At 40.4% G+C, this 23,295-nt stretch overlaps 3 protein-coding genes across 4 annotated transcripts; 2 read left to right on the forward strand and 1 right to left on the reverse strand.

Annotated features, from left to right (window-relative positions):
• Positions 1-3,086: 3,086 nt before the first annotated feature.
• mis18bp1 (MIS18 binding protein 1) lies at positions 3,087-9,306 on the reverse strand. The gene is made up of 16 exons (XM_034576831.1): positions 8,430-9,306; positions 8,206-8,340; positions 7,662-7,960; positions 7,365-7,438; positions 7,125-7,246; positions 6,903-6,978; positions 6,685-6,791; positions 6,338-6,504; positions 6,155-6,224; positions 5,333-6,068; positions 5,063-5,241; positions 4,314-4,453; positions 4,066-4,208; positions 3,896-3,983; positions 3,733-3,787; positions 3,087-3,439 (listed from the first exon to the last, which is right to left on the reverse strand). The coding sequence occupies exons 1-16, from the start codon at positions 9,187-9,189 to the stop codon at positions 3,339-3,341; spliced, it is 3,252 nt and encodes a 1,083-aa protein (XP_034432722.1). The 5' UTR covers positions 9,190-9,306; the 3' UTR covers positions 3,087-3,338.
• Positions 9,307-10,297: 991 nt separating this feature from the next.
• On the forward strand, positions 10,298-13,417 carry LOC117756520 (palmitoyltransferase ZDHHC23-like). The gene is made up of 4 exons (XM_034577067.1): positions 10,298-10,305; positions 10,453-11,055; positions 11,867-12,039; positions 13,368-13,417. Exons 1-4 carry the CDS (start codon positions 10,298-10,300, stop codon positions 13,415-13,417), a joined length of 834 nt encoding a protein of 277 aa, XP_034432958.1.
• A 4,744-nt stretch (positions 13,418-18,161) lies between these two features.
• LOC117755592 (serine protease HTRA2, mitochondrial-like) lies at positions 18,162-23,240 on the forward strand. Of its 2 annotated transcripts, XM_034575508.1 has the most exons (9): positions 18,162-18,794; positions 19,184-19,388; positions 20,407-20,601; positions 20,821-20,853; positions 21,079-21,187; positions 21,326-21,395; positions 21,503-21,598; positions 22,235-22,431; positions 22,664-23,240. In XM_034575508.1, exons 1-8 carry the CDS (start codon positions 18,358-18,360, stop codon positions 22,398-22,400), a joined length of 1,311 nt encoding a protein of 436 aa, XP_034431399.1. In that variant the 5' UTR covers positions 18,162-18,357; the 3' UTR covers positions 22,401-22,431; positions 22,664-23,240. The 2 variants fall into 2 exon arrangements, with proteins under 2 accessions (XP_034431399.1, XP_034431398.1); XM_034575507.1 differs by having other exon boundaries at positions 22,235-23,240.
• Positions 23,241-23,295: the final 55 nt, after the last annotated feature.

Genomic DNA, 23,295 nt, shown 5'->3' on the forward strand with positions numbered 1-23,295 from the left:
GTCCCAGCCCTGTCCCTGGTTGCTCATGTCAAAAGTGTTTTATTTCTTATGTTAAATTGTTATTCTGTTTGTCATTGTGTTTGTTTGTATTTATTTCTGTTATATTAAAGTTCTTTCTTGTTAGTACAACACGTCTCCTGCCCCGTGATTCAAACGTAACCTGTGCTGTTGCACTCACCATATTTTAGTATTTCCTGGAGGTGGAACTCCCCAGGTGGCGTTGTGGCAACCTTTCCCTATCCCCGCTTTCCCACCATGCTACATTCTGTTACCTAATACTATCTTACTCAGGTCAAACTCAATTCACTTGATACAACAATAAACCTTACATTTTAAATCTTAATGCAGTTTACTTTTCTTTCTGGAAAGAAATTCAAGATTTTCTTGCAGTGAGTTTTAAGATCCACATAACTGTTGTGTTCATTCTTTGACGTCTATAATTTGTGATATAAATTTGGAATCTAAGCCCAACTCTACCGAAACATGTCCAACAACAAATGATCCTTGTTCAATCAAGTACAAATCCAATTTGTGAATCTTTGAGAGAGATATCCTCTAAACCAGGGGTCTTCAACGTTTTTCAGGCCAAGGACCCCCAAACTGATGGAGAGATGGATCAGGGACCCCTTACTATATATAGTATAAAATTGTGTTTTTATATTAAACTGGGCCTAGTGCCATGTATAAACATAGCTACCCTGTTATTGTGCATTCAATACTAAGCTATTCAAATAATACACAGGTTCATATATTCATGTTTTTATTTTAAACGTGCAAGGTATAGGAGCTGCAGTGTGTGCATTGCTGACAGAGATAACGTCTTCTGCCGCCATTCATCCGTTCGCTACAATATGTTGGATTCATGTTAATGTGTATTTAAAGACATTTCAATTTGTGGGGAAAAAATTGGTTGGAAAAATAAATTAAACTAGGGCTACGTTGTAGCACTAACGGGCCCGAGCACAGGCATTTTCAAGCCTGTTGCGGTTAGTGGAGAGAGCGATCAATGACCAAGCGCACGTCTCCGCGTTGCAATGCGTTTTGAGCACTGCAGCAAGGACAAACTCTTCACTTCCTGCGTCCGTCACGCGATGTCAATCCTTGCCTGCTAATTGCTCATTACGGTCCACGCTATCAATTGCACATCACACTGAACATTTTATGTAAATCGAATGATAGTTGTAAAACAACTTACTTCCTGTTGCCAGTAGGTGGCGCCATCACTATTATTACCTAGACTATCTGTTCAAGTAGGGGCTCTGATGTAACGTGAGCAATTTTGTGTCAATTGGACAATGTTATAACAACTTAATTATCACACTGACCAGTAGGTGGCGCTATGACCCTGAACTAATAATATATGGAGCTGTTCAGGTTAGGATTGTGATCATAGGGCAGTAGTTCGGAGCCGGTTGGATACTGCAGGGTGTATTTACAAAGTACTTACTGTTTCATGGCGAATCAACCTTTTTTGAACACTTTGCTTTTCTGATGTTAAATCTGATATTCTGGTGTTACTGTTCAGATGTTTAAGTTTGATTATTAACAAATTATTTTTTTAAATAAGTTTTTGTTGGTATATTAACTTTTTAATTTGCTTTTGAGTCCTCTGGAAACCCAGTTAGCAGTGATGTTTGTTTCAGAACTGTGCTGTTATTTATTTGTTTATGACACTGAGGAAATATTGACACATAGAGCTGTTCAGGCTTGGACTCTGATCATGAGACAGAAGTTTGGTAGTGATAGGACAATGCACACTGGAGTTATGACATCGTCTCCTTTGGCGAAGGATGAACCTTCGCCGCACCTCAATGTTTACACGGTTTGAGGAAATGTCACAATTCTGACCATGGTCCAGTGACTTGACTGAGCTGTATAAAGCAGCCAGGAGCAGTTCATCAAAGTATAAAACATGTCACTTCCTGTTTCCACCAGGGGGTGCTGTGATTTGAAGTCATAATTTCTGTATAGATGTCATCAGGCCGGGACTCTTGTCTTACATGTCTAGTTTGGACTCGATTGGACCATGTATGTCCAAGATATAGAACCTCGTGTTTTGATGGCGTGTAATCAAACTTTGACGCCACGCCACGGTCACACCGTGACGAAAAATCGATCTTTGAGGTAGTTTTCATCTCCATCTTGTTGTGATGACACGCATCTCCATATGAAGTTGATCTGATGAAAGCCCTGGGACAAGTACATCAAAGTAAAAATGTGGAAAATGGCCAATATGGCCACTAAAGTCAAAATGGCGGGCTTCCTGTTGCTTTTTTCCAATTGCACCTCCGACCTTTTTTGTTTGTCTGGTCATGATACACCTGGGCTACGATTTTTGTGAAGATCGGTGAAAGCTAACTGAGGGGCTTTTCCTTAGATGGCGCTGTTGAGCCATTTTTCCACACCCATTTCAAATTACTCCAGAATACAATTACTTTTTGGGGTTTTGAATTCCCTGCAAACTTTGGTAACAATTTGAGCATGTCTAGGCCCTGAAAAAGACCCAAAAGGGAAATACAAATCCTTCGAAATACAATAGGGCCTCCCACCGGAGGTGCTCGGGCCCTAATAAAAAATTGTCTAATGAACCCAAAATTCCGCGACCCCCCTGCAGTACCTCCGCGGACCCCCGCTCTAAACGCACAACAACCATGGTAGAAGATGCAGGAAAGACCCTGCTCATCCTCCCGGCATCATGACAGATGGGTTCAACAAATCTCTAAGACCACTGCACACGTTTTTATCATCACAACTATCTGTATTAGGCATCTGGCAGCAGCAAGTTCTATGTTGTCCAGAGATTTGGGCTAAAGTGTGAATCCACTAACTGCAGTAACACAGCTCTGGGAGCATTAAGACAAATGGATCATCCAGAGGTTACAAAGTGATGGAGAAACGAGAAGAAAAATACACATTTGTTGCACAAATGTTTATTCAGTCATATTTCTGATTTTTTGTGAAATACAACAAATTCTTCAGTTATTTAAAAGTCTTTCATATTTTAACAGTAATCCATGTTTTTGTTTGAGAGGTCACAAGCTGAAAAGGTTGTGAACCACTTACAAACTATTGTTTTCTTCTCAATGTGTAATATACACAAATAAACCATAAGCTAAAAATTAAAGAATGTTTATTAAAGGGATAATTACAAACTGACTGTTGGTGCTCAGACGTTAAACAACATATTTACAGTGTAAAGAGTTTCCATGTTTAAAGAGAAACATTAATCCCGCCACTTGTTTCATGTGAAAGACAGAAGAGCGAAACTGGAACTGTTTTTATTGTTCACATTTGATCCACTGGTCAGATTTTTTATGATGCATCAGCTCCGACTCCGATCAGTTGCTGTCTGAGAAATAAAAGTCCTCTTCCTCACCGCTGTCAGAAGGACCCACGTTGTTTCCTGGAAACATCTCCCAAACGACAAAGGTGTCATTTTCTGGTGAAAAAAGAAAAGAAATTATTTTAAGCAACAAGACTTGTGTTTCCATAGAGAAGTAAATGCTTTCAGTTAAAGCCTCTACTAATTTCTGAAAATGGTGATAAGATAGATACAAGTTAAAAACCTCGACCGGTCAAAATCCAAACAAGAGCTACAAACAGATATTTGCTGAAGGGCCATTGCTTTTGAATTGTAATACGTTTCTATTATTTTGGCCTCCCTTCAGTGTAAGGTATATGGATTCAATTTCTAACATTTCCATAGCACCAGTGTAAACTCATGAAACTTACCCGTGTTACCACATCGTCTCATTGTTCGTTTCGTTGATGCTGTGGGTGTGAAATTCTGAAAGAGACAACAAAGAATGAATGTTTTCCAATACAACACAATAAACCACGTGTTTCCAGAGAAGAATCTCAGACGTGGAACTGTGTGAATCAGTGAAGTAATAACCTTTGAAGATTGAGCCTGTTTGCAGACATTGAACTGATTTTTCTTCATCCTCTTCTGGAGCTGATAAACGTATTTGTCGTCATTGTCCCTTCAAAATCAAGAATATTACAAGTTTAGTTATATTGATCAACTTTTACAAACTACTAGCATGCCGTAGTCAGATTATTCACTTGTCTGGAGAGCCCATCATGCCAGGTGTGATGTGCAGACACTGAGGGGTTTTCACTTCAGGGTAAACCCTTGACATGGGGGTCAGGGGCTCCAAATCCGACATTGTGAACTCGTGGTCCTCACTCTGACACATAGAGGGGATCTGTGCACAGAGACGGACACATGAGAACAAGAAGTCCTACATTCTGTACAGTGTCATTAATCATGAGATGGAGACTCCCTCCTGGCATCACGTGAAGAGACGAACCTCAAAGCGTTTGTTCTGCATGTATGCAGAGCTGAAAACGTCCTCTACGTCCTCTCTGGGCATGGCCTCCAGGAACTGACGCACCTGCTGCTTTCTCCTTAAGGTTCCAACTCGAGCAGAAATTATGGGACAGTCTGTAACTGGATGCAGAAGAATGGCTTGTTAAAAGTCTACATGTCCTCACAAAAACATTCAGATAATTTTTTATTTACAGGTTTAAATATAAAAAGTTAAGATTAGTTGTAACTTCATTCCTTCTCACTACATAGTTATTTTTCTCAGGCTTCTGTTTTAATCATTGGTTATTTGTTTCAGGAAATAAACTGACAGAACACGCAGTTTGACAACATCATCAACTTCAGTGAACTGATGGCAAAAAATAAAACAAACCAAAACAACTTTCTGATATTTTACAAAACAAAAAATATTTTTAAAAACCCACAAATCAACTTTGTGACATTTTGTGGAACCAAAAAATGAATTGATTAATTGAGACAATAAAAAATTAATTGATGAATGAAATAAATATTATAAAACTTTATATAATACAAATTATAAATATAATTTAAAAACTTATATATACACATTATATATATATTCATACTCAGTTTATAGGAGACAGATACATTAAAGTATGAACTTGTTCAATATAATGCTGTATTGAATAACTACTACTGTTACTGCTAATTTGTCTCCTTTACCAACAAAAGGCCACACAACATAAACCCCAAACAGGGACATTTCTCTACCTGGATCTTTTGGCGCTTCCACTTTTCCCTTCCTGGGTTTCTTGTCTTTCTTGGCGGGCGTCTGTGATGTTCCCTGGGACGTGTGCTGGCTGTGACACTCCTCTGCAGAACGTGCTCCTACCATCTTTGCCACCTTTGCCCAGTAACCGGACATGTGCTTAGGATAGTAGGACACGGCCCTGGGGGGGAAAAAAATGCATACAAATACATGAGATCATGATTCAGATATGTGTTTCACTAATGCTGCACAGAGGAAAAAAAAATACATACTCTTGCAGCTTCATGAGCTCTGCCTCAGTCCACTCATCTTCATTTTGCTCTGGTGGAGGAACGACTGTGCTGCCTTTGTTCCTCTTGTGCGTCCTGCTGGAATGCGTCGGCTTGGGCATCGGCTTTGTGGGTGGTGAGATTTTGGTGCATTTGCTCTGTTTAGGTTTTGTTTGTGCTGTTTTGGAATTTTTTGTTGCAGTTCCTCTCTTCCTCCATTCCTCTCCGCTCTCCTCAGAAGACTCTGAAGACTGAAGCAACTGAGACCCTCGGCTTGGCTGCGACTTGTTGCGACCTTTACTTCCACTCTTCACGTACACTCCTTTCCCCTCCTTCTTTCTCTTAGTAGAAAAGTCGTCACCCGATAACTGTGGCTGGGATGTTTCTTCATGAACAGTGGGAGATTCGGGGGATGATGCAAGAGTCCGTTTGCGCCTCCTCTCTGACGGCCTGCTGGTCTCACGTGTCTGTTTTTTCGGCCTCTGTGTTGCAGCCTTTTCAGGCTTGTTTTGCTTTTGAGGGACAGTATCCACGTACACCGGTTTGTCCGTGGGTGGACTCCTGCTTTGAGACCTTGTTCTGCCAGTCCACCCCTCAGGATTGCTTCTTGCCTCCACAGAAGGTTCAGCTGGATTACTGGGTTTCTTGGCTCGTTTGCTTTTGCGGAGCGGAGCCTTGACCTTCCTCGCTGGTGCCGGTGCCTCTTCGTCGCAGGATGTTTCACTTTGATTTTTATCACCTGGAACACACAGACAACAGCTTGTTTGCCTGCAACTCATAAGTTATCTCACATTGCTACAGCCACATCATATCACTTATCTTTACCTTCAGTGCAGGGCAGGAACAAACGGGCAGGCGTCTGTGACTTCCTCGCAGAAACTGTTGTAGTGACCTCCTGTGAGATACAGGAATTAAACATTGTCACCATAACAACTGGTCCTTACCAATAAAAAAAAATACATGCTGGATTATCATGTAACCCATGTGGGCTCAACTTGAGGTGCTTACAGGGAGGCAGATGGAGGTATCATAACATTCATGAATGGTAACATTCATGTGTGCATCCAGAATGACTCTTCCTCCTCTCCAATACTCCAGAGGTGACCTTATCACCCGACCACTTTGAGATGTTCTGGTAGAAGAGGAAGAGGAGATGGCAGGAGGACAGGATTCAGCTGGAAAACAGGGGAAAATAGAAAAATTACTTTAACATGTCTGACCGGATTAAAACTGGGGAAAATAAAGAGTTATTTTACAAATCCCTCTGCCCAGTGAATGACTGAAGACTTGTGGATACGAGGACCTGTTGCTCTTGTTTACTGGGCTGTTAGCTCAAGTGTTTCTCTTGTACTCACGCGTCTTGAAATTCTTTTGTCTGTTCCGCTTCGCAGACTGATTGAAGGATGCCGCGGATTTTGTATTGGCTATGATGGATTTCCCTTCACTGGTCCTCTCCGCTTCTCTGCAAAACAAAATTTCAAAATGTCATTTAATCCTAAAGGATTATTTTACTCAGCAGAAATAAAACCATCATGGTATACCGGTTGTCTTGGAATGAAATAGGTTTTCTTACTCAGACTTCTCATAAAGCGATTTCCAGTTTGGAGGGAAACCACTAACAAACTTCTTCATAAACCATTTGGGAAACCCTGCAGCCAAAAAGTGAAAGATAAAAGAAAAATAATATGAAGCAAACATCAATGCAATACTTTAAATAAAAGCTGCATAGATATATACGCAGGTTTCATGCTTAATGTATGTTTCACTTCTTTCTCCCACAGTGAAAATGACTTACCCGAGTTGACAGTGAAGTTCATCTTGCCAACCAAAACGTAAACCCTACCAGAGACAGTCTTCACCACAGAATTAGAAACCCTGTCGACAATGATGTTACTGTTCCATGGCACGTTGTCCTTGCTGTGCGGGAAAGAAAAACAAGATGAACCATAAAAGCACTGATGATACATTTTGATTATATAGTGATTCAGCATTTAAGAAATAGTTAATTGTAATGTCTCATGATGTAAACACTTACGTGTGGATTCCATCAAGAAACAGGCCCTTTTGACTATTCCTCAAGAACCATTTCTTAAGATAAATGACACTCTCCTGCAAAAGAGTAAAACACAAGCATCATCAGCAGAGTAAAAACTTCTCGAGAGAAGACACACTTCAGTTTATTTCCATTGCACACGTCATCCAACAATAAAATCTAAAAGGTGCCTGCATACACAAAAGTGTTCAGTCATCAGATTTTTCATGTTCTACAACATAAGACTGTGTTCAAACCTACGTTAGGATTGTTTGCATCTGTAGACAAGTCTCTACTCACATTTGGGAATTGTGTGCGCTGGGGCCATTTGTTGCACTTGAATACAGCCTGGTTTTTCTTAGGGATGAAGATCTTTGGCGAATTAAGTACGAGTGGGTCTTCAAGCAAAACCGGCTGTGGCGTAGCGGCAGGGATCGGGATATCCTCCGTGGGATCTGATTGGCTGTCAGCTGACTCGTCTCTGGAGCAGCTGTCAGGAACTGTACTTTCTGGAACCCTTGTAAAGCCAGTGTCCTCAATTTCATCCATATTGTGAGATGCGTGGAGAGGAGAGTCTCCGGCCTGATGGAAATTAGTACCTATAGAAAAAAAAAAGAAACAAATATATAAATATAAACAAAGCTATGTGAAGAACTATGACTAACATACGTAAAAAGAAACATTATGCTTTTATTACCTCCACCAAGGAGGTTGTGTTTTCGTCTGTGTTCGTTAACAAGATTACACAAAAACGTGATTTTATATTGGTTTCATGAGGGGAATGTTGGGCCTTGGTGGAGGAATGCACTCAACTGAGTGTCATTCGCGTTTATAATACACTCACTGAAGAGTTCCCTGGTGCTGCTGCTGACTTTATGAACCTTCCGATGCTCCCTTTTGTTTTCCCTCTCCTTCATGTAGGCAAACAGCTTGGCCGGTGACATCGGCGGATATTTTTCCATCATAACAACACAGGCACCTGATCAATGGAGCAAAACCCATAAGAGACATCATTCATTGTTCTTCCCTTAACAATTGACACAAGAAAAAGCAGCATCGATATCTCACGTTTCATGGCCATGGATCTCGGCGTTGGGAACAAGGGGGCACGAGTCCCCTGGTTCACCTCAGCAGGGAAACCTCTGACATCCCCCTCATCCTCCCTGCGAGTGTCTGTCTGACTCCTTACAGCAGCACCGACCTCCTTTCTGCTGCTGACCTTGTTGAACTCCTGCTGCTCCCACTTTCTCTTCCTGAGCCTCTTCCCCTGGGGGGATAACATTTTGGCAGGGGACATGAAACTGCGGCGGGGGTCGTCCTCATACACACCCCTCACACAGCGGTCCTCTACAGGCTGAGTCTTTGCTGGAGTCCTGCTGGACACCGTGAAACCGTCTGAGATCTGAGGTGGGTCTCTGGGACCCCGGGTCAGGGGGTGAGACACCGCTGTGGACTCCAGGAAACCTCTCTTTGTCGGCGTGTGTTCGTTTCTAAACATAAAGGCGTGTCCCGTCTCGGCCACAGGAGGGATTCCGTCGTTTGAAAACGAGTAGCCAAAGTTTTTCTGAGGAGTGGAAATGGGCGACAGGGTCAGAGCTTGGACTTCACTGCGGTAGAACCCGTGAGTGTGGTTCTCCTTGAGCTCCTCGGCCAGGCGGAAGTTCTCCTCTCGGCTGAACTCTCCTCCATGTTTCTCTCTGACGTTACACGGAGGCTCCGTCGCGTACATCGCTTCTCTCTGAACTTTAGATTTTAGTTTGGCAAAAACTTTGGCGGGAGATTCAAACCGCGGCGTTTTGTGTTGTAGTAAATGATGAAATGAAGCCATTGCGTCCGACAACGAGTTTACAGATTAGTACACATCCGGCACGTATGCTAACCGCTAGCTGCTAGCTACTAGCCCCCGAGATTTCAAATTTCCTCTCCACTGCCGCTTTTGGCTAAGATCCTGTGACGCACGTCATTTCCGCCGATGTGAACAAGGTTCTTATTTAGTTTTTTTTGCCTCTTTTATTTTATGAAAAGGACGTGTGGTTGAAATTTGCTCTACAAATACACTTCTTGTAATATTTATTTATTTCGACACACTTTTCAATATCAAACAACAATAATAATAACATATTTACATATGTTATTATTGTTGAAAAAATAAAATTACATTTAAAACACAAAACAATAGAAACAGCTAATAAGTCAAATTAATAAATGTTAACAAAATAAACACAAATAATCCGAAAATAAATGTATAAATTATGAGTACTTTTACTTTTGACACTTTATGTACATCCTGATCCTGTTGATAACACGTATATATGCTAGTAACAAGTTGAACGTAAAACTTTTACTTTAAAGAAGTGTTTTACATATTGTTAAAGTTTTTAAGGTCTCACACTGAAGTTATGTTATGATTTGGCGCTTCAAATTTAAACTAGGGCTACATTGTAGCACTAACGGGCCCGAGCACAGGCATTTTGAAGCCTGTTGCGGTTAGTGGAGAGAGCGATCAATGACCAAGCGCACGTCTCCGCGTTGCAATGCGTTTTGCGCACTGCAGCAAGGACAAACGCTTCACTTCCTGCGTCCGTCACGCGATGTCGATCCTTGCCTGCTAATTGCTCATTACGGTCCACGCTATCAATTGCACATCACACTGTGAACATTTTTATGTAAATCGAATGATAGTTGTAAAACAAAGCTTACTTCCTGTTGCCAGTAGGTGGCGCCATCACTATTATTACATACAGACTAATATATCTGTTCAAGTAGGGGCTCTGATGTAGCGTGAGCAATATTGTGTCAGATCCTTCTGAGACTTCGTGACTTCATGTTGCATTGTATTTAATCATAAATTAATTTGATTTTATCCATTTATTTATCTTTTTACAGTTTATTTAAAACCAAACACGTGTGACATCACACCAAAGCACAATATTCAAATGACAGGGTCTGACCCTTCTAATAAGAAAACAACATGTGATTTTTCCTCATATCATCTTATTAGTTTGATCAATGAAAGTGTATTAGCATCATTCCTAATTAAGTTTTTTTATTTTCAAGTGTTTGTAACTCTGCCTGAATGTGTGCGCTGCAGGTGGCTGAGACACAAACCCCCTCACAGCGGATGTCACTCTCCTGTTCTCGGGGCCCTGATTGACAACCTGGAGATCTCCATGATCCCGGCCCTGGTGCTGCTGCCTCTGCTGCTCCAGGCTGCAGCGCTGCACTACCTGCTGGGCATCATCATCCTGACAGCTCTGCCCAGCCTGGTCCTCTGGTACTACTACGCCACGCACCGCAAGAGGAGACGCACCCTCTTCTTCCTTACTCTGGCGCTGTTCTCTCTGGCCTACATGTATTACCTCTTCATCACAGAGATTCTACCGCGTGGGGACGTCAGCCATCTGCAGCTGTGCACTGTGACTGCTGGGATGATCCTCACCATCGGATCTCTCATTCACACCAAGAGAGGCCCAGGGTTTCACACCACCTCCTATCACAGCCAGAGTGAGGAGGTTAACAAGGACTCTACACATCTTAATGGATCCATCCAATCAGCGGCCTCCTCCTCCTCTCCTCCTGCCCTGACAGAAAAGTGGAGCAGATGCTCTGTGTGCAAAACAATGCGACCCCCGCGGGCCGGACACTGTCGAACCTGTGGATCCTGCGTCAAGCGTCTGGACCACCACTGTGTCTGGTGGGTTGGATTTGATATTATAACATATTTATACTTCTTTGAATTGTACATTCACACCACATGAAAGTGAATATTGAATTATGACAGATTAGATAACTGCCCTGTAATTACACAACAACGTTCATGTCTTAAGCAAAGACCCCTACTGTACCCACTGGTTTCCTCAGGGCCGTGCACAGACATTTTGGGGAGCGGGGGCTCAAGTGAAAAACTCTTTGCATCCAAAGATTGATTTTTAAATGGAAACTGCTCCCAGCAAAAATGTCTTGAAATGTAAACTTGAACTAGAAAACTGGTAAACTGGGATCTGTCTCAGGCCAACCAGGAAGACAGGGTGTCTATTTGTTTGTGAGCTTTATCAGACACTTTCCTGAACTGCACACTGCCAAGAACATTAAAGATGATGATGTCAGTTTTATAAATCTCTTTATACCTCATGCACAGTTTCTGAATTGTTTCATTGTCTGCAATAGACTTACAACCTCAAAGACAAAAGAATAACATGTATATATGATGTTAATCTTCCTGTTTATTATTCACATTTACTATATAGATAGAAACTCCAGAACCAACCATGATATACTGTGAGTATACTGAATCTATTACCACCAAACTAGAATAACCCACATGATAGTCTGGATCAGGAAATATTCAATAGTCTTTCAAATGTAAACTTCAAATACTACATCTACTGAGTTATTTTAAATACAGCAGGTATATGGAGCCAACATATCCAGGTCAGCTTGGGTCTCACAGATCTTTGTCTTGTGGGTCTGTGTTGTGTTTGTGTGTTTGTATTGAGGTGTTGCAGGATAAACAGCTGTGTCGGACAGGCAAACCACCGCAGTTTCCTGCTGACCCTGTTGGTGTTCGTGCTGACCTCTCTGTATGGGATCAGTTTGGTGCTTTGCAGCATCTGTCCTCGGCAGTATGTCATGACGGCTCTCTTCTACTTCCCCGGTGTCTACAGCCAGTCCAGGTACAGCACTCTATATATCATACATACATGTTTATGTATCATATCTTCTGTCTCATCCCAACAACTACATCAGAAGTACACATTGAAAAAGTTCACCAAATTAATATAAACACAAAAATGTACTTTACTTGTTGCTATTAGATAATAGGTATGATATGATGATATTAGTAGAATTTGTAAGGACATATATTCTACTGCCTCATCTTTGATACATTGATGTATTAGAGCAGGGGTGTCAAACTCAAATACACAGTGGGCCGAAATAAAAAAATTGCTACAAGTCAAGGGCCAGACGGGTTCAACGTTTATTGAAAACTTATTGAAAGAACCTTAGTGCACATATTGAACCTGGAACTAACAAGGCCTATAAAACAACATTAATTATGAAATAAATGAAATAAAAATAATAAATAATACATAAATAAATAAAAATAAAAGTAATAAAATCAGTTTCATTAATTGCTTATGGCTCTATCTGCAGTTTTTCCAGAGTAATTTCAAGTGGAAACATTTTCTACAGGCAAACAACAGCCAAAAATAATTTACTTCAAAGAAAAATCAAATGTCCTGTAGTAGCAAGAGAAAAAAAATGCAAAAATGAAACTGCATTAAAAACTGAAAATGCGTCAAAGCACCGTTTGCTGCTCTGTGATGCTCACTGGTCTGAGCCAGACACTTGGTGTCTTATCTTGGATACAAGTTCATCAATGTCTGGGGTCAGGCTCTGAGCTGAGGAAATCCTCAGGATTGAGTGAAGGTGCTCATCAGTAAGACGAGTCCTGTGTGAAGTTTTGTTTATCTTCATCAAAGAGAACAGTTGTTCACACAAGTATTTGCTGCCAAACATAGAGAGCGTTTGAGCAGCCTGGGAGCGCAGCTGGGGCATTGTGTCGGGGATGAAACGTGGAAACTCTGCAGCGCCCACAGACTCATATTTTGCCTTCAGTGTGTCACTACTACTACTGAATTACTGAGCAGTTCAAACCTGCTTTTTTGGGCTTCAAAATCGGCAAATCGCCGTGTGAAGTCAGCACCAAGTATGCTGAGTTTTTCAGCAAACTGTGTAGTTGGGAAGGCAGCGACCTGCTCTTTCATTGTTTGGCAGTGCGGAAAATGGCTCAAGTTTTCCTGCAGCATCTGCGTCTCCCACAGGCGCAGCTTGGTTTTAAAAGCCCTCACTGTAGCGTCAGTGATGACACGGCCCCACCCCTGAAGCTGCAGGTTGAGCGCATTCAGGTGGCTCGTGATGTCACACAGAAACGCCACTTCACACAGAAACGTTTTATTTCGGAGCTCTGTTGTGCCTTTCCCTTTGCTTTCCACGAACTCACAGATCTCCTCACGCAACTGGAAAAATCTTTCCAGCACCTTTCCCTGGCTTAGCCATCGCACCTCTGTGTGATAGGGCAACAGAAAAAACTTGAACTGGCGGTGATTGGATCTGATAAAGTTAACCGCTAATGTTATGATGCTCATCAGATGTTCCATTTTCAAGGCTTTGCCACACAACGACTCCTGGTGTATGATGCAGTGATAAGCTGTCAACTCACTTGTGACGTTTTCCTCCTTCATCTTTTCTCGGATCCTCCCTACCAATCCACTCTTTTGACCGCACATCGCAGACGCTCCATCTGTTGTCAGTCCCACAAGTTTATCCCACGGCAGCCCCATTTTATCTACACATCTGGACACCTCTTCAAAGAGATCTTTCCCCGTAGTTCTGCCATGCATTGGGTGTAATCCCAAAAACTCTTCTGTTACGCACAGGCTTGAGTCCACTCCACGGATGAAAATTGACAGCTGGGCAGTATCAGAAGTGTCGGTGCTCTCATCAGGGAGTATGCGATGAAATCTTTTCCCTTTCCCACAAGCTGTTGTTGGAGATTGGCAGCAAGGTGACGCACATGGTCAGCAACGGTGTTTCGGCTTAGGCTCACATTTAAAAATGCTTGCCTTTTTTCTGGGCACACGGCGTTGCAAACTTTAATCATGCAGTTGTTGACAAATTCCCCCTCGGTAAAGGGCCGGGCTGATTTTGCAACCTCTGCTGCCACAATAAAACTGGCCTTAACAGCAGCCTCGCTTTGTGATTTGGCACGTAAAGTAACGTAAAGTAACTAAAAGTAACTAAAAGTAACATAAAGTAACGTAAAGTAACGAAAAGTAGCGTAAAGTAACATAACGTGAAGTAACGTAAAGTAACGTAACGTAACGTAAAGTAACATAACGTGAAGTAACGTAACGTGAAGTAACGTAACGTGAAGTAACGTAACGTGAAGTAACGTAAAGTAAAGTAAAGTAACGTAACGTAACGTAACGTAACGTGAAGTAACGTAAAGTAACGTAAAGTAACGCAACGTAAAGTAAAGTAAAGTAACGTAAAGTAACGTAAAGTAACGTAAACGTAATGTAACGTGACGTAACGTAACGTAACGTAACGTAAGGTGAAGTAACGAAAAGTAACGTGACGTATGTCATGGAAATTTCCTGAATCTAACTGTCCTGTTATGTAAATGTACAGATCCTCTTGTCCTGACATAACTATGTTCAAAGTTCTGAAAACATAGTTATATAATTCTACTTAATGTTTGCATTTGTCTGATACCAAGAAATGTTCTTTCCTTTGAACCTAAACGTCCCTGGGACTATTTGATGTTCTGCCCAGTATCTATACACTCAGGAGAGGGGAGGGACATTTGACCCATTCTCTTTTGATGTCTGAGCGCTGGACACTCCCTGTCTGGCTGATATCGAAGGATGACGTGTAGCCCCTCGATCTGTGCATAAAAGCCCCCAACGGATTGGAGCCATTTGTCATATTCTTGAAACCTGTAGTGGCTTTGAGAATTCTGTCCCTATTTAAATAGTAACATTGTCACTCTGTTTGTGTTCAAATATATTCTCTGTAAATTGTTTCTCGACCATTAATTAAATACTTTGATATCATTGAATTGATCTCTCAGTCTGATGGTTTATTTCCTCACCAGGGAATTAAATACAAATTCCCACCACAACGTAAAGTAACGTAACGTAACTAAAAGTAACAAAGTAACTAAAAGTAACAAAGTGACGAAAAGTAACAAAGTAACGAAAAGTAACAAAGTCACGAAACGTAACGTAACGTAACGTAAAGTAAAGTAACATAAAATAACGTAAACTAATGTAACGTAACGTAAAGTAACGTAAAGTAACGTAAAGTTACGTTAAGTAACGTTACGAAAAGTAACGAAAGGTTACAAAGTAACGAAAAGTAACAAAGTAACGAAAAGTTACTAAAAGTAACTGGAGGTAACGAAGTAACAAAGTAACTAAAAGTAACAAAGTAACTAAATGTAACTAAAAGTAACTAAAAGTAACGAAAAGTAACGAAAAGTAACGAAAAGTAACTAAAAGTAACAAAGTAACGAAAAGTAATGAAAAGTAACTAAAAGTAACAAAGTAACGAAAAGTAACAAAGTCACGAAAAGTAACTAAAAGTAACAAAGTCACGAAAAGTAACTTGACGTAAAGTAACGTAACGTAACTAAAAGTAACTAAAAGTAACAAAGTAACTAAAAGTAACAAAGTAACGAAAAGTAACAAAGTAACGAAAAGTAACAGTCACGAAAAGTAACGTAAAGTAACGTAAACGTAACGTAAACTAACTAAAAGTAACGAACAGTAACGAAAAGTAACGTAAAGTAACGTAAAGGAACGTAACGTAATGTAACGTGAAGTAACGTAACATAACGTAAAGTAACGAAACGTAACGTAACGTAACGAAAAGTTACAAAGTAACGAAAAGTAACAAAGTTACTAAAAGTAACTAAAAGTAACTGAAAGTAAGGAAGTAACAAAGTAACTAAAAGTAACAAAGTAACTAAATCTAACTAAAAGTAACAAAGTAACTAAAAGTAACAAAGTAACGAAAAGTAACAAAGTCACGAAAAGTAACTAAAAGTAACAAAGTCACTAAAAGTAACGTAACGTTAACATGACGTAAAGTAACGTAACGTAACGAAAAGTTACAAAGTAACGAAAAGTAACTAAAAGTAACAAAGTAACGAAAAGTAACTAAAAGTAACAAAAAGTAACTAAAAGTAACGAAAAGTAACTAAAAGTAACAAAGTCACGAAAAGTAACTAAAAGTAACAAAGTCACTAAAAGTAACAAAGTCACTAAAAGTAACGTAACGTTAACATGACGTAAAGTAACGAAACGTAAAGTTTTAAATCATGTTTTAGTCTGATCGTTTGAGTCAATTTGAAGCATTGCATACTTTTTAGAGAAAAAGTAGAGAAATATAAAAATAAAATGATCCAGAATACTAGTCTGAAGGGGGCAGAAAGGTTGGGGTGTGTCTGAGTCTTCTTCAATCTGAGTTACTTAACGTGACCCACGAAAAGTCACGAAGTCACGAAGTCATGAAAAGTAACAAAAAGTAACAAAGTCACGAAAAGTAACTAAAAGTAACAAAGTAACGAAAAGTAACGAAAAGTAACTAAAAGTAACAAAGTCACGAAAAGTAACGTGACGTAAAGCAACGTAACGTAACTAAAAGTAGCGAAACGTAACTAAAAGTAACGAAAAGTTACTAAAAGTAACTGAAAGTAACGAAGTAACAAAGTAACTAAAAGTAACTAAGTAACTAAATGTAACTAAAAGTAACAAAGTAACTAAAAGTAACAAAGTAACGAAAAGTAACAAAGTAACTAAAAGTAACAAAGTAACGAAAAGTAACAAAGTCACGCAAAGTAACTAAAAGTAACAAAGTCACGAAAAGTAACTAAAAGTAACGTAACGTAACGTAAAGTAACGTAAAGTAACTAAAAGTCACGTAACGTAACGTAAAGAACGTACAGTAACTAAAAGTAACGTAACTAAAAGTAACTAAAAGTAACGTAACGTAACTAAAAGTAACGTAACGTAAGGTGAAGTAAGGTGAAGTAACGAAGTAACGAAAAGTAACGTAATGTAAGGTGAAGTAACGAAAAGTAACAAAGTAACGAAAAGTAACTAAAAGTAACAAAGTAACGAAAAGTAACAAAGTCACGAAAAGTAACTAAAAGTAACAAAGTCACGAAAAGTAACTAAAAGTAACGTAACGTAACGTATAGTAAACTAACGTAAACTAACGTAAAGTAACGTAACGTAACTAAAAGTAACGTAACATAACTAAAAGTAACTAAAAGTAACGTAACGTAAGGTGAACTGGGAACAGGAAGTAAGCTTTGTTTTACAACTATCATTCGATTTACATAAAATGTTCACAGTGTGATGTGCAATTGATAGCGTGGACCGTAATGAGCAATTAGCAGGCAAGGATCGACATCGCATGACGGACGCAGGAAGTGAAGCGTTTATCCTTGCCGCAGTGCGCAAAACGCATGCAACGCAGAGACGTGCGCTTGGTCATGATCGCTCTCTCCACTAACCGCAACAGGTTTCAAAATGCCTGTGCTCGGGCCCGTTAGTGCTACAACGTAGCCCTAGTTTTAGTTCATTCATTTATTTGCCATGGATTTTATAAAGCACTTTGTAACCTTGTTTAGATAAGTGCTATACAAAGAAATGTATTATTATTGTTATGTGAAAACGTCTTTCATTCATTAAAACATACATACAAAACTGTCACAAAGAGCTCATATGCCTACAGAGAAAGACGATATCAAAGTTGTCAGACATATATGTTTTAGTTTCTCACAAATATGAGAAACTAAAACATACAAAAAATAAAAATGAGAAACAAATTGCTGGACCTCTACAAGAGAGGACATTAATCTAAATAACAAGAATGTACATATATCTTAATAAAACGTCTTTGCTTTGCCACAGTGCATTTTCTTCAGTGAACCAATCAAAAGAGGTCACTGTATTTACTACAGTGAATATGATATCTAACCACAAGGATTATCATGTCAGTAATGTTAGAATTTGATGCATGTAGACGGTCCTAATGAAAAGGGATCTGGGAGTGAAAACAGGCAGCTGTTTCCTCAATGTCCTCGAAGCGTGTTTGATGCAATTAACGTTTTGTCCTGTGGGAGGCAGTAATACATGTACAACACGTACCGAATACGTAGACAGAAGAAGAAGAAGAAGAAGAAGAATGGTACTGCGCATGCCCAGAACACTGTCTGGTTGTGAACACTTATGAACTGTCAGGTCAGACTCATGACGGACGTGTTAGAGAACAGTGTCAGAGAACTGAGGACTTCAACAGAAGAGTATGTATTTTATTGTTTAATATAAAGTACCGACGCGGTAGATAAACAGCAGACGGTCCGGATTATAAATAAATCTGAACAGGTGTTTACAAACTCCTGAGTCTGAGGTGATGCAACATGGCAGCAGCTGCTGTCAATAGGTGTTTGCTCTCAGCGCTCAGGACAAACACACGGTGTCGAAGCCGAGGACTTCACTCTGTGGCCGGGAGGACAGTGAGCCCGGTGTCCTCTGGTCCTCCATGTGACCACAGGGGAGCAGACGGAGACACGAGGCTGGACAGGAGAGCTCCTGGCTGGGACAGGAGGAGCAGCAGGTCCGCTCTTCTGCTCGGGTCAGTGTCTGTGGCTCTGGGACTGTGTGGTCTGCTGGACAGACAGGAGGAGGAAACAGACAGAGGAGGGTCAGTGTCCAGACGGTTTGTGGATCACATCCTGCCATCAGCTCACTGTGCGTCCCCCTTCAAACCTGACAGCCCCCGGTACAAATACAACTTCATTGCAGATGTGGTGGAGAAGTCAGCTCCAGCTGTGGTGTACATTGAAATCGTTGGCAGGTGAGTTGTCTGAGAAGCACTTAAATTAATCAGTTATAATTCTGAACATGTGCTATTCTATGCACTTATTTTCTGAACACAACTTCAACAAATACATGAGAAAAGTTGCTTGTTTACTCTTTCATAACTTCAGATTAAATGCTTTTTAAATGCTGTTTGTGGTCATGTGATTAACTGTGTCTTTGTTCGTGCTCCACCAAATCACATGATAAGATATATAGGAGGCCATTAGCTGGGTCATTCATACCTGATCTTAGTGAAGCTGCCTGTTTGTTCTCTAAGTTTGGAGTCAAATGCCAAAATAATGTTTTCCTCTCTGTGTAGATTAGCTTCAATAATGCAGTTTTGTTCCATTCTGAATCAGATTAACAGTTTTTTCCGTTTTTCAGACACCCGTTTTCAGGAAGAGAAGTCCCAGTGTCAAATGGCTCTGGTTTCATTATCAGCAGTGATGGTCTCATTGTCACCAATGCCCATGTTGTGGCCAACAAGAGGGGCGTCCGTGTGAAGCTCACCAACGGAGAGATGTTCAACGCCACCGTGCAGGATGTTGATCCGGTGGCAGACATCGCCACCATCAAAATCACTGCAAAAGTAGGCAACAAGCTACAAAACATCTACTGACTGAACTATATGTTTAGTTTTTATTTTACTGGGACTTCATTAGCTTCCATTACTAGTGGCTGGTAAGAGGTCCTCACAATAACACACAGTCAGAGACTGAATTAGAAAATGAAAGCAGAAGTAAACTAGACTGGCGCTTAGTAAAGTGCATACCTCTGCTAGGGCCAAACCATCCTGATTTTCTAGTTCTTATGGTAAAAATATTAAAGAAAAAATAATTTCTCTGATAACCTAATTTATTTATTGGTAATAAAACATAGTAAAGAAATTGAAAAAAAAGATATCCTGCATCTTCCCCATAATCCACATCCAAACCAATCCCTCAACCAAGGTTGGTGGAAATCAGTGAAGTAGTTTTCGTTTAATGCTGCTGATAAATACACCAGCCAACAAACAGACCCAGGTGACAACATAACCGTCTTGGCAGAGTTAACAAAATCAAGTTAACTGTTTAACAGTTGACAATAAATACTCAGAGGGTTAGTAATAACACATTCTGAATTCCTTCAAGCTTTACTTTACTATTTTATTTGTCAGGGTCTGTGCATATTAATAACATTTCTGAAAATATGCCAGAGTTTGCCACAGAGGCTATTTTTCCTCTGTAGTCCCTTGGCAGGCAATAAAAGTGCATTCAAATTATATGACTTTATTATGAGATAATATTCAGACTTTGTTCTGGTGCTTTTTCGTCACTCTAGTTTTCCTTATTTGAATAACTTAACTGTGACTGATGCATCTTCTAAAAGAACTGAAACTAAAATATGTCAAAGCTAATGAATTGTCCTCTTTTTGTCTCACCAGTAACAACTTGAATAAAGTCATCTTTATTCAGAGGTCATTTTGTTGCTGTTCATTGTTGGCACTAAGGAAACATAAGAACTGAAGTCAACATCTGTATTTTGGAGCAGGACAGTCAAATGATCGATTGGATCATGTAAGTGAGGATGTTCTGTTAAACTCCGCTCTCCTCTCCCCTGTCTTGCAGAATCCTTTACCCACGCTCACCCTTGGCAAATCCTCTGACGTTCGGCAGGGAGAGTTTGTGGTCGCCATGGGAAGCCCGTTTGCGTTACGGAATACGATCACGTCGGGAATCGTCAGCTCAGTGCAGAGAGGCAGTAAAGAGCTGGGCCTGTCCAACTCGAACATGGACTACATACAGACAGATGCAACCATTGATGTGAGTATAAGGGATGTAGATGAATCTGTATTCATCTAGTGACGGTGTGTAATTCCCCTTCGGTTTACGTATGACGTATTTTAAGAAGCAGGAATATTTCCAAACGTCATGAGTACAAAAGTAAATCAGGAAAAAATGAGCCCGCCTAGTGGATTTGCTGTGACTTATTCTCATATCATGCTCCTCTTATCGTCACTTTATGACTGATTTGTTTTGCAGTTTGGAAATTCTGGAGGTCCCCTGATTAATCTGGTGAGTCACTGTTTTCGTATCCTGTTTGAAAGAGTTAATCATCACATTCAGACGTCAGCAAACCTGTTCTGACGACTGCGATGGTTAATGTTTGTGTAGACAGAGATTTTAACTGTTTTACTTACTGTAATTACAGCTGTTAATGTGTTTATTACAAACTGTTGACTCTGGTTCAAGTGTGAGGATCACCTCTTATTTCAATGTGTTGCCTCTTCTCTTTATAAGGATGGTGAAGTCATCGGTATAAACACCATGAAGGTCACTGCAGGGATCTCCTTTGCTATTCCATCCGATCACCTCAGAGATTTCCTTGATAAAGCAGCGAAAAGAAAGAGTAAGAGCAGACTCAAGAATCAACAGCTGCACACCACATCCTCTTCTTTCTGTCCTCCATGTTCTCTGAAGCCTCCAGCTGTTCTCTCTTGTTAAGGATTTATTTTTACACATCATATTTATGTCCATCTTCCACAAGGTTCCAGGTCTGGTGAGTCAGACACGAAGCGGCGATACATCGGTGTGATGATGCTGACACTGACCCCGAGGTAAATGCCTCATGCTCAGAATTGTCGCAGTAAAAGTGTTGTTACATCAGCGTTATGTCTGAAATCACTTGTTTCTGGGTTTTTTTTTACCTTTACCTTTACCTCAGCATTATTACTGAGTTGAAGTTAAGAGACCCATCCTTCCCTGACGTGACACATGGCATCCTGATTCACAGAGTCATCATGGGCTCCCCGGCCAACAGGTAGGCAGACCAAGCTCCTGTGTGTGTGTGTGTGTGTGTGTGTGTGGAGGAGTGGTGCTTCTTGTTTTAAAAGCTGAAATTCATCTGATGTCAGGGTTTTGGTGTTGAAGTGAATTTAATGCAGCATTAATAACACACATTAATAACTAGAATGTCACTCAGTAAAGCAAATACCTCTGCCAAGGCCCAACTTTCCCCCTGAATTCATTCCAGCTGCACCAAATTTCACACTCATAGATATCAGTCCCCTAAAAGTACCAGTTTTTACAAAAGAAAAATCATATCCTTGAAGTGTTCCCTGTGAAAACGTTCACTCACAATGTTAAAGTGAAAATGACAAACAAACTTGGATCTGCACTAAAATTGACTGTGTTCTCCACTGACCCATACCTCATCCTTTCTACAAGTTTGGTGGTAATCCGTTCAGTTGTTTTTGTGTAATCTTGCTTACAAACAAACAAACACAAATGCACAGGGGTGACAACAGCCTCCTTGGTGGACATAAAACATAACAGGCATGGATAAGTATTTGAATCACCTTTTGAAATTGTTGACAGACGTAAGAAGGTGCAAAAGTATGATTGTGATTTATCCAAGATGCAAGTTTTGGAAAGCTAAAACTCATATTTGTTTCAGAGCGGGCATGCTACCTGGAGATGTGGTGGTGGAGATTAACGGAGTGAAGGTGAACACGTCGGAGGAGATCTACCAGGCCGTACGCAGCAGCGACCAAATCACCATGATGGTGCAGAGAGAAGACGAACTGCTTCGGCTGCAAATGACTCCCGAGTCCACAGAGTGACACTCGTTACCGCTGGTTGGCCAGATTATCAGATTGTTACGTAAATATTTACGAGAAGAAAACTGATGGCAACTGTGACCGGCACGTAAAATGTATTTGACTGTGCTCTAGACTTGTTCAAATGTTGTAACTGCAAATGGAAAAAACTACTGTTCAACAGCACTGTCACTTAAATTATTTCATGTTTTCTCTACATGGCCGTGAACCAAATAATTATATATATGTTCATTTGTCAAACACTGACAGCTTGAGTGTGTGAACCTGCCAGTATCTTAAGATGCATTAACAGTCCAGTATTTAGCCTCAGGTTTTTCTGAGCACGTTGAGCAAAGCGTATTTTCTACCTCTACAATGTTTTACTTCTTACTTGGCAGAGCGTGGGGGCCTGTGGCCAGGCGGTCGAGTGGGTTGTCACATTAACCCTGAAGGTTGATGATTTGATCCCAAGCTCCTCTAGTCCACATGCTGAAGGGCTGATGGGCAAGATACTGAACCTTTTATTGCCATGTGTGATAGAAAAGCAATGAGTGGTTATAAAGGCTGTACTTAGGCTGTACTTAGTCAGTGTCATTTTGTAACTTGAGTTTCTACATCCAAAACACAAAGTAAGTTAATGAAACCTGAAACAATGTACTTTATTAAAGCCATTTAATGTTTGACAGCAACAAGAAGCATGAGACGACAGTATGTCATGGAGCAATGGTCTTAAACTGACTACCATTAACTGAGCAAATAAGTCCAACAACTCACCGATGCCATGACGACAATGATCACATAAGTAAAATTGTGAATTGCTGAGATTCCACTTGATTAAAAGACAGTTTGAATGTGTCACGCACAGTAAAAACCAAAAACATGAAGTTACTCCATGTTGAGAGAAAAGAAATTATCCTCC

This window comes from Hippoglossus hippoglossus, chromosome 22 (genome assembly GCF_009819705.1).
Source record: "Hippoglossus hippoglossus isolate fHipHip1 chromosome 22, fHipHip1.pri, whole genome shotgun sequence".
Lineage (NCBI taxonomy): Eukaryota > Metazoa > Chordata > Actinopteri > Pleuronectiformes > Pleuronectidae > Hippoglossus > Hippoglossus hippoglossus.

Excerpts from the sequence above, each read along its gene's own strand:
- mis18bp1 (XM_034576831.1), bottom strand. The coding sequence starts at position 9,189 with ATGGCTTCATTTCATCATTTACTACAACACAAAACGCCGCGGTTTGAA. Across the intron at positions 7,247-7,364 it reads TTTCTTGATGGAATCCACAC|CAAGGACAACGTGCCATGGA; the intron begins GTAAGTGTTTAC and ends TTTCCCGCACAG. Across the intron at positions 6,225-6,337 it reads ATACCTCCATCTGCCTCCCT|GAGGTCACTACAACAGTTTC; the intron begins GTAAGCACCTCA and ends TGTATCTCACAG.
- LOC117756520 (XM_034577067.1), top strand. Across the intron at positions 11,056-11,866 it reads CTGGACCACCACTGTGTCTG|GATAAACAGCTGTGTCGGAC; the intron begins GTGGGTTGGATT and ends GAGGTGTTGCAG. Across the intron at positions 12,040-13,367 it reads CTACAGCCAGTCCAGGTACA|ATCTCCTCACGCAACTGGAA; the intron begins GCACTCTATATA and ends ACGAACTCACAG.
- LOC117755592 (XM_034575507.1), top strand. The coding sequence starts at position 18,358 with ATGGCAGCAGCTGCTGTCAATAGGTGTTTGCTCTCAGCGCTCAGGACA. Across the intron at positions 18,795-19,183 it reads TACATTGAAATCGTTGGCAG|ACACCCGTTTTCAGGAAGAG; the intron begins GTGAGTTGTCTG and ends TCCGTTTTTCAG. Across the intron at positions 21,599-22,234 it reads ATGGGCTCCCCGGCCAACAG|AGCGGGCATGCTACCTGGAG; the intron begins GTAGGCAGACCA and ends TATTTGTTTCAG.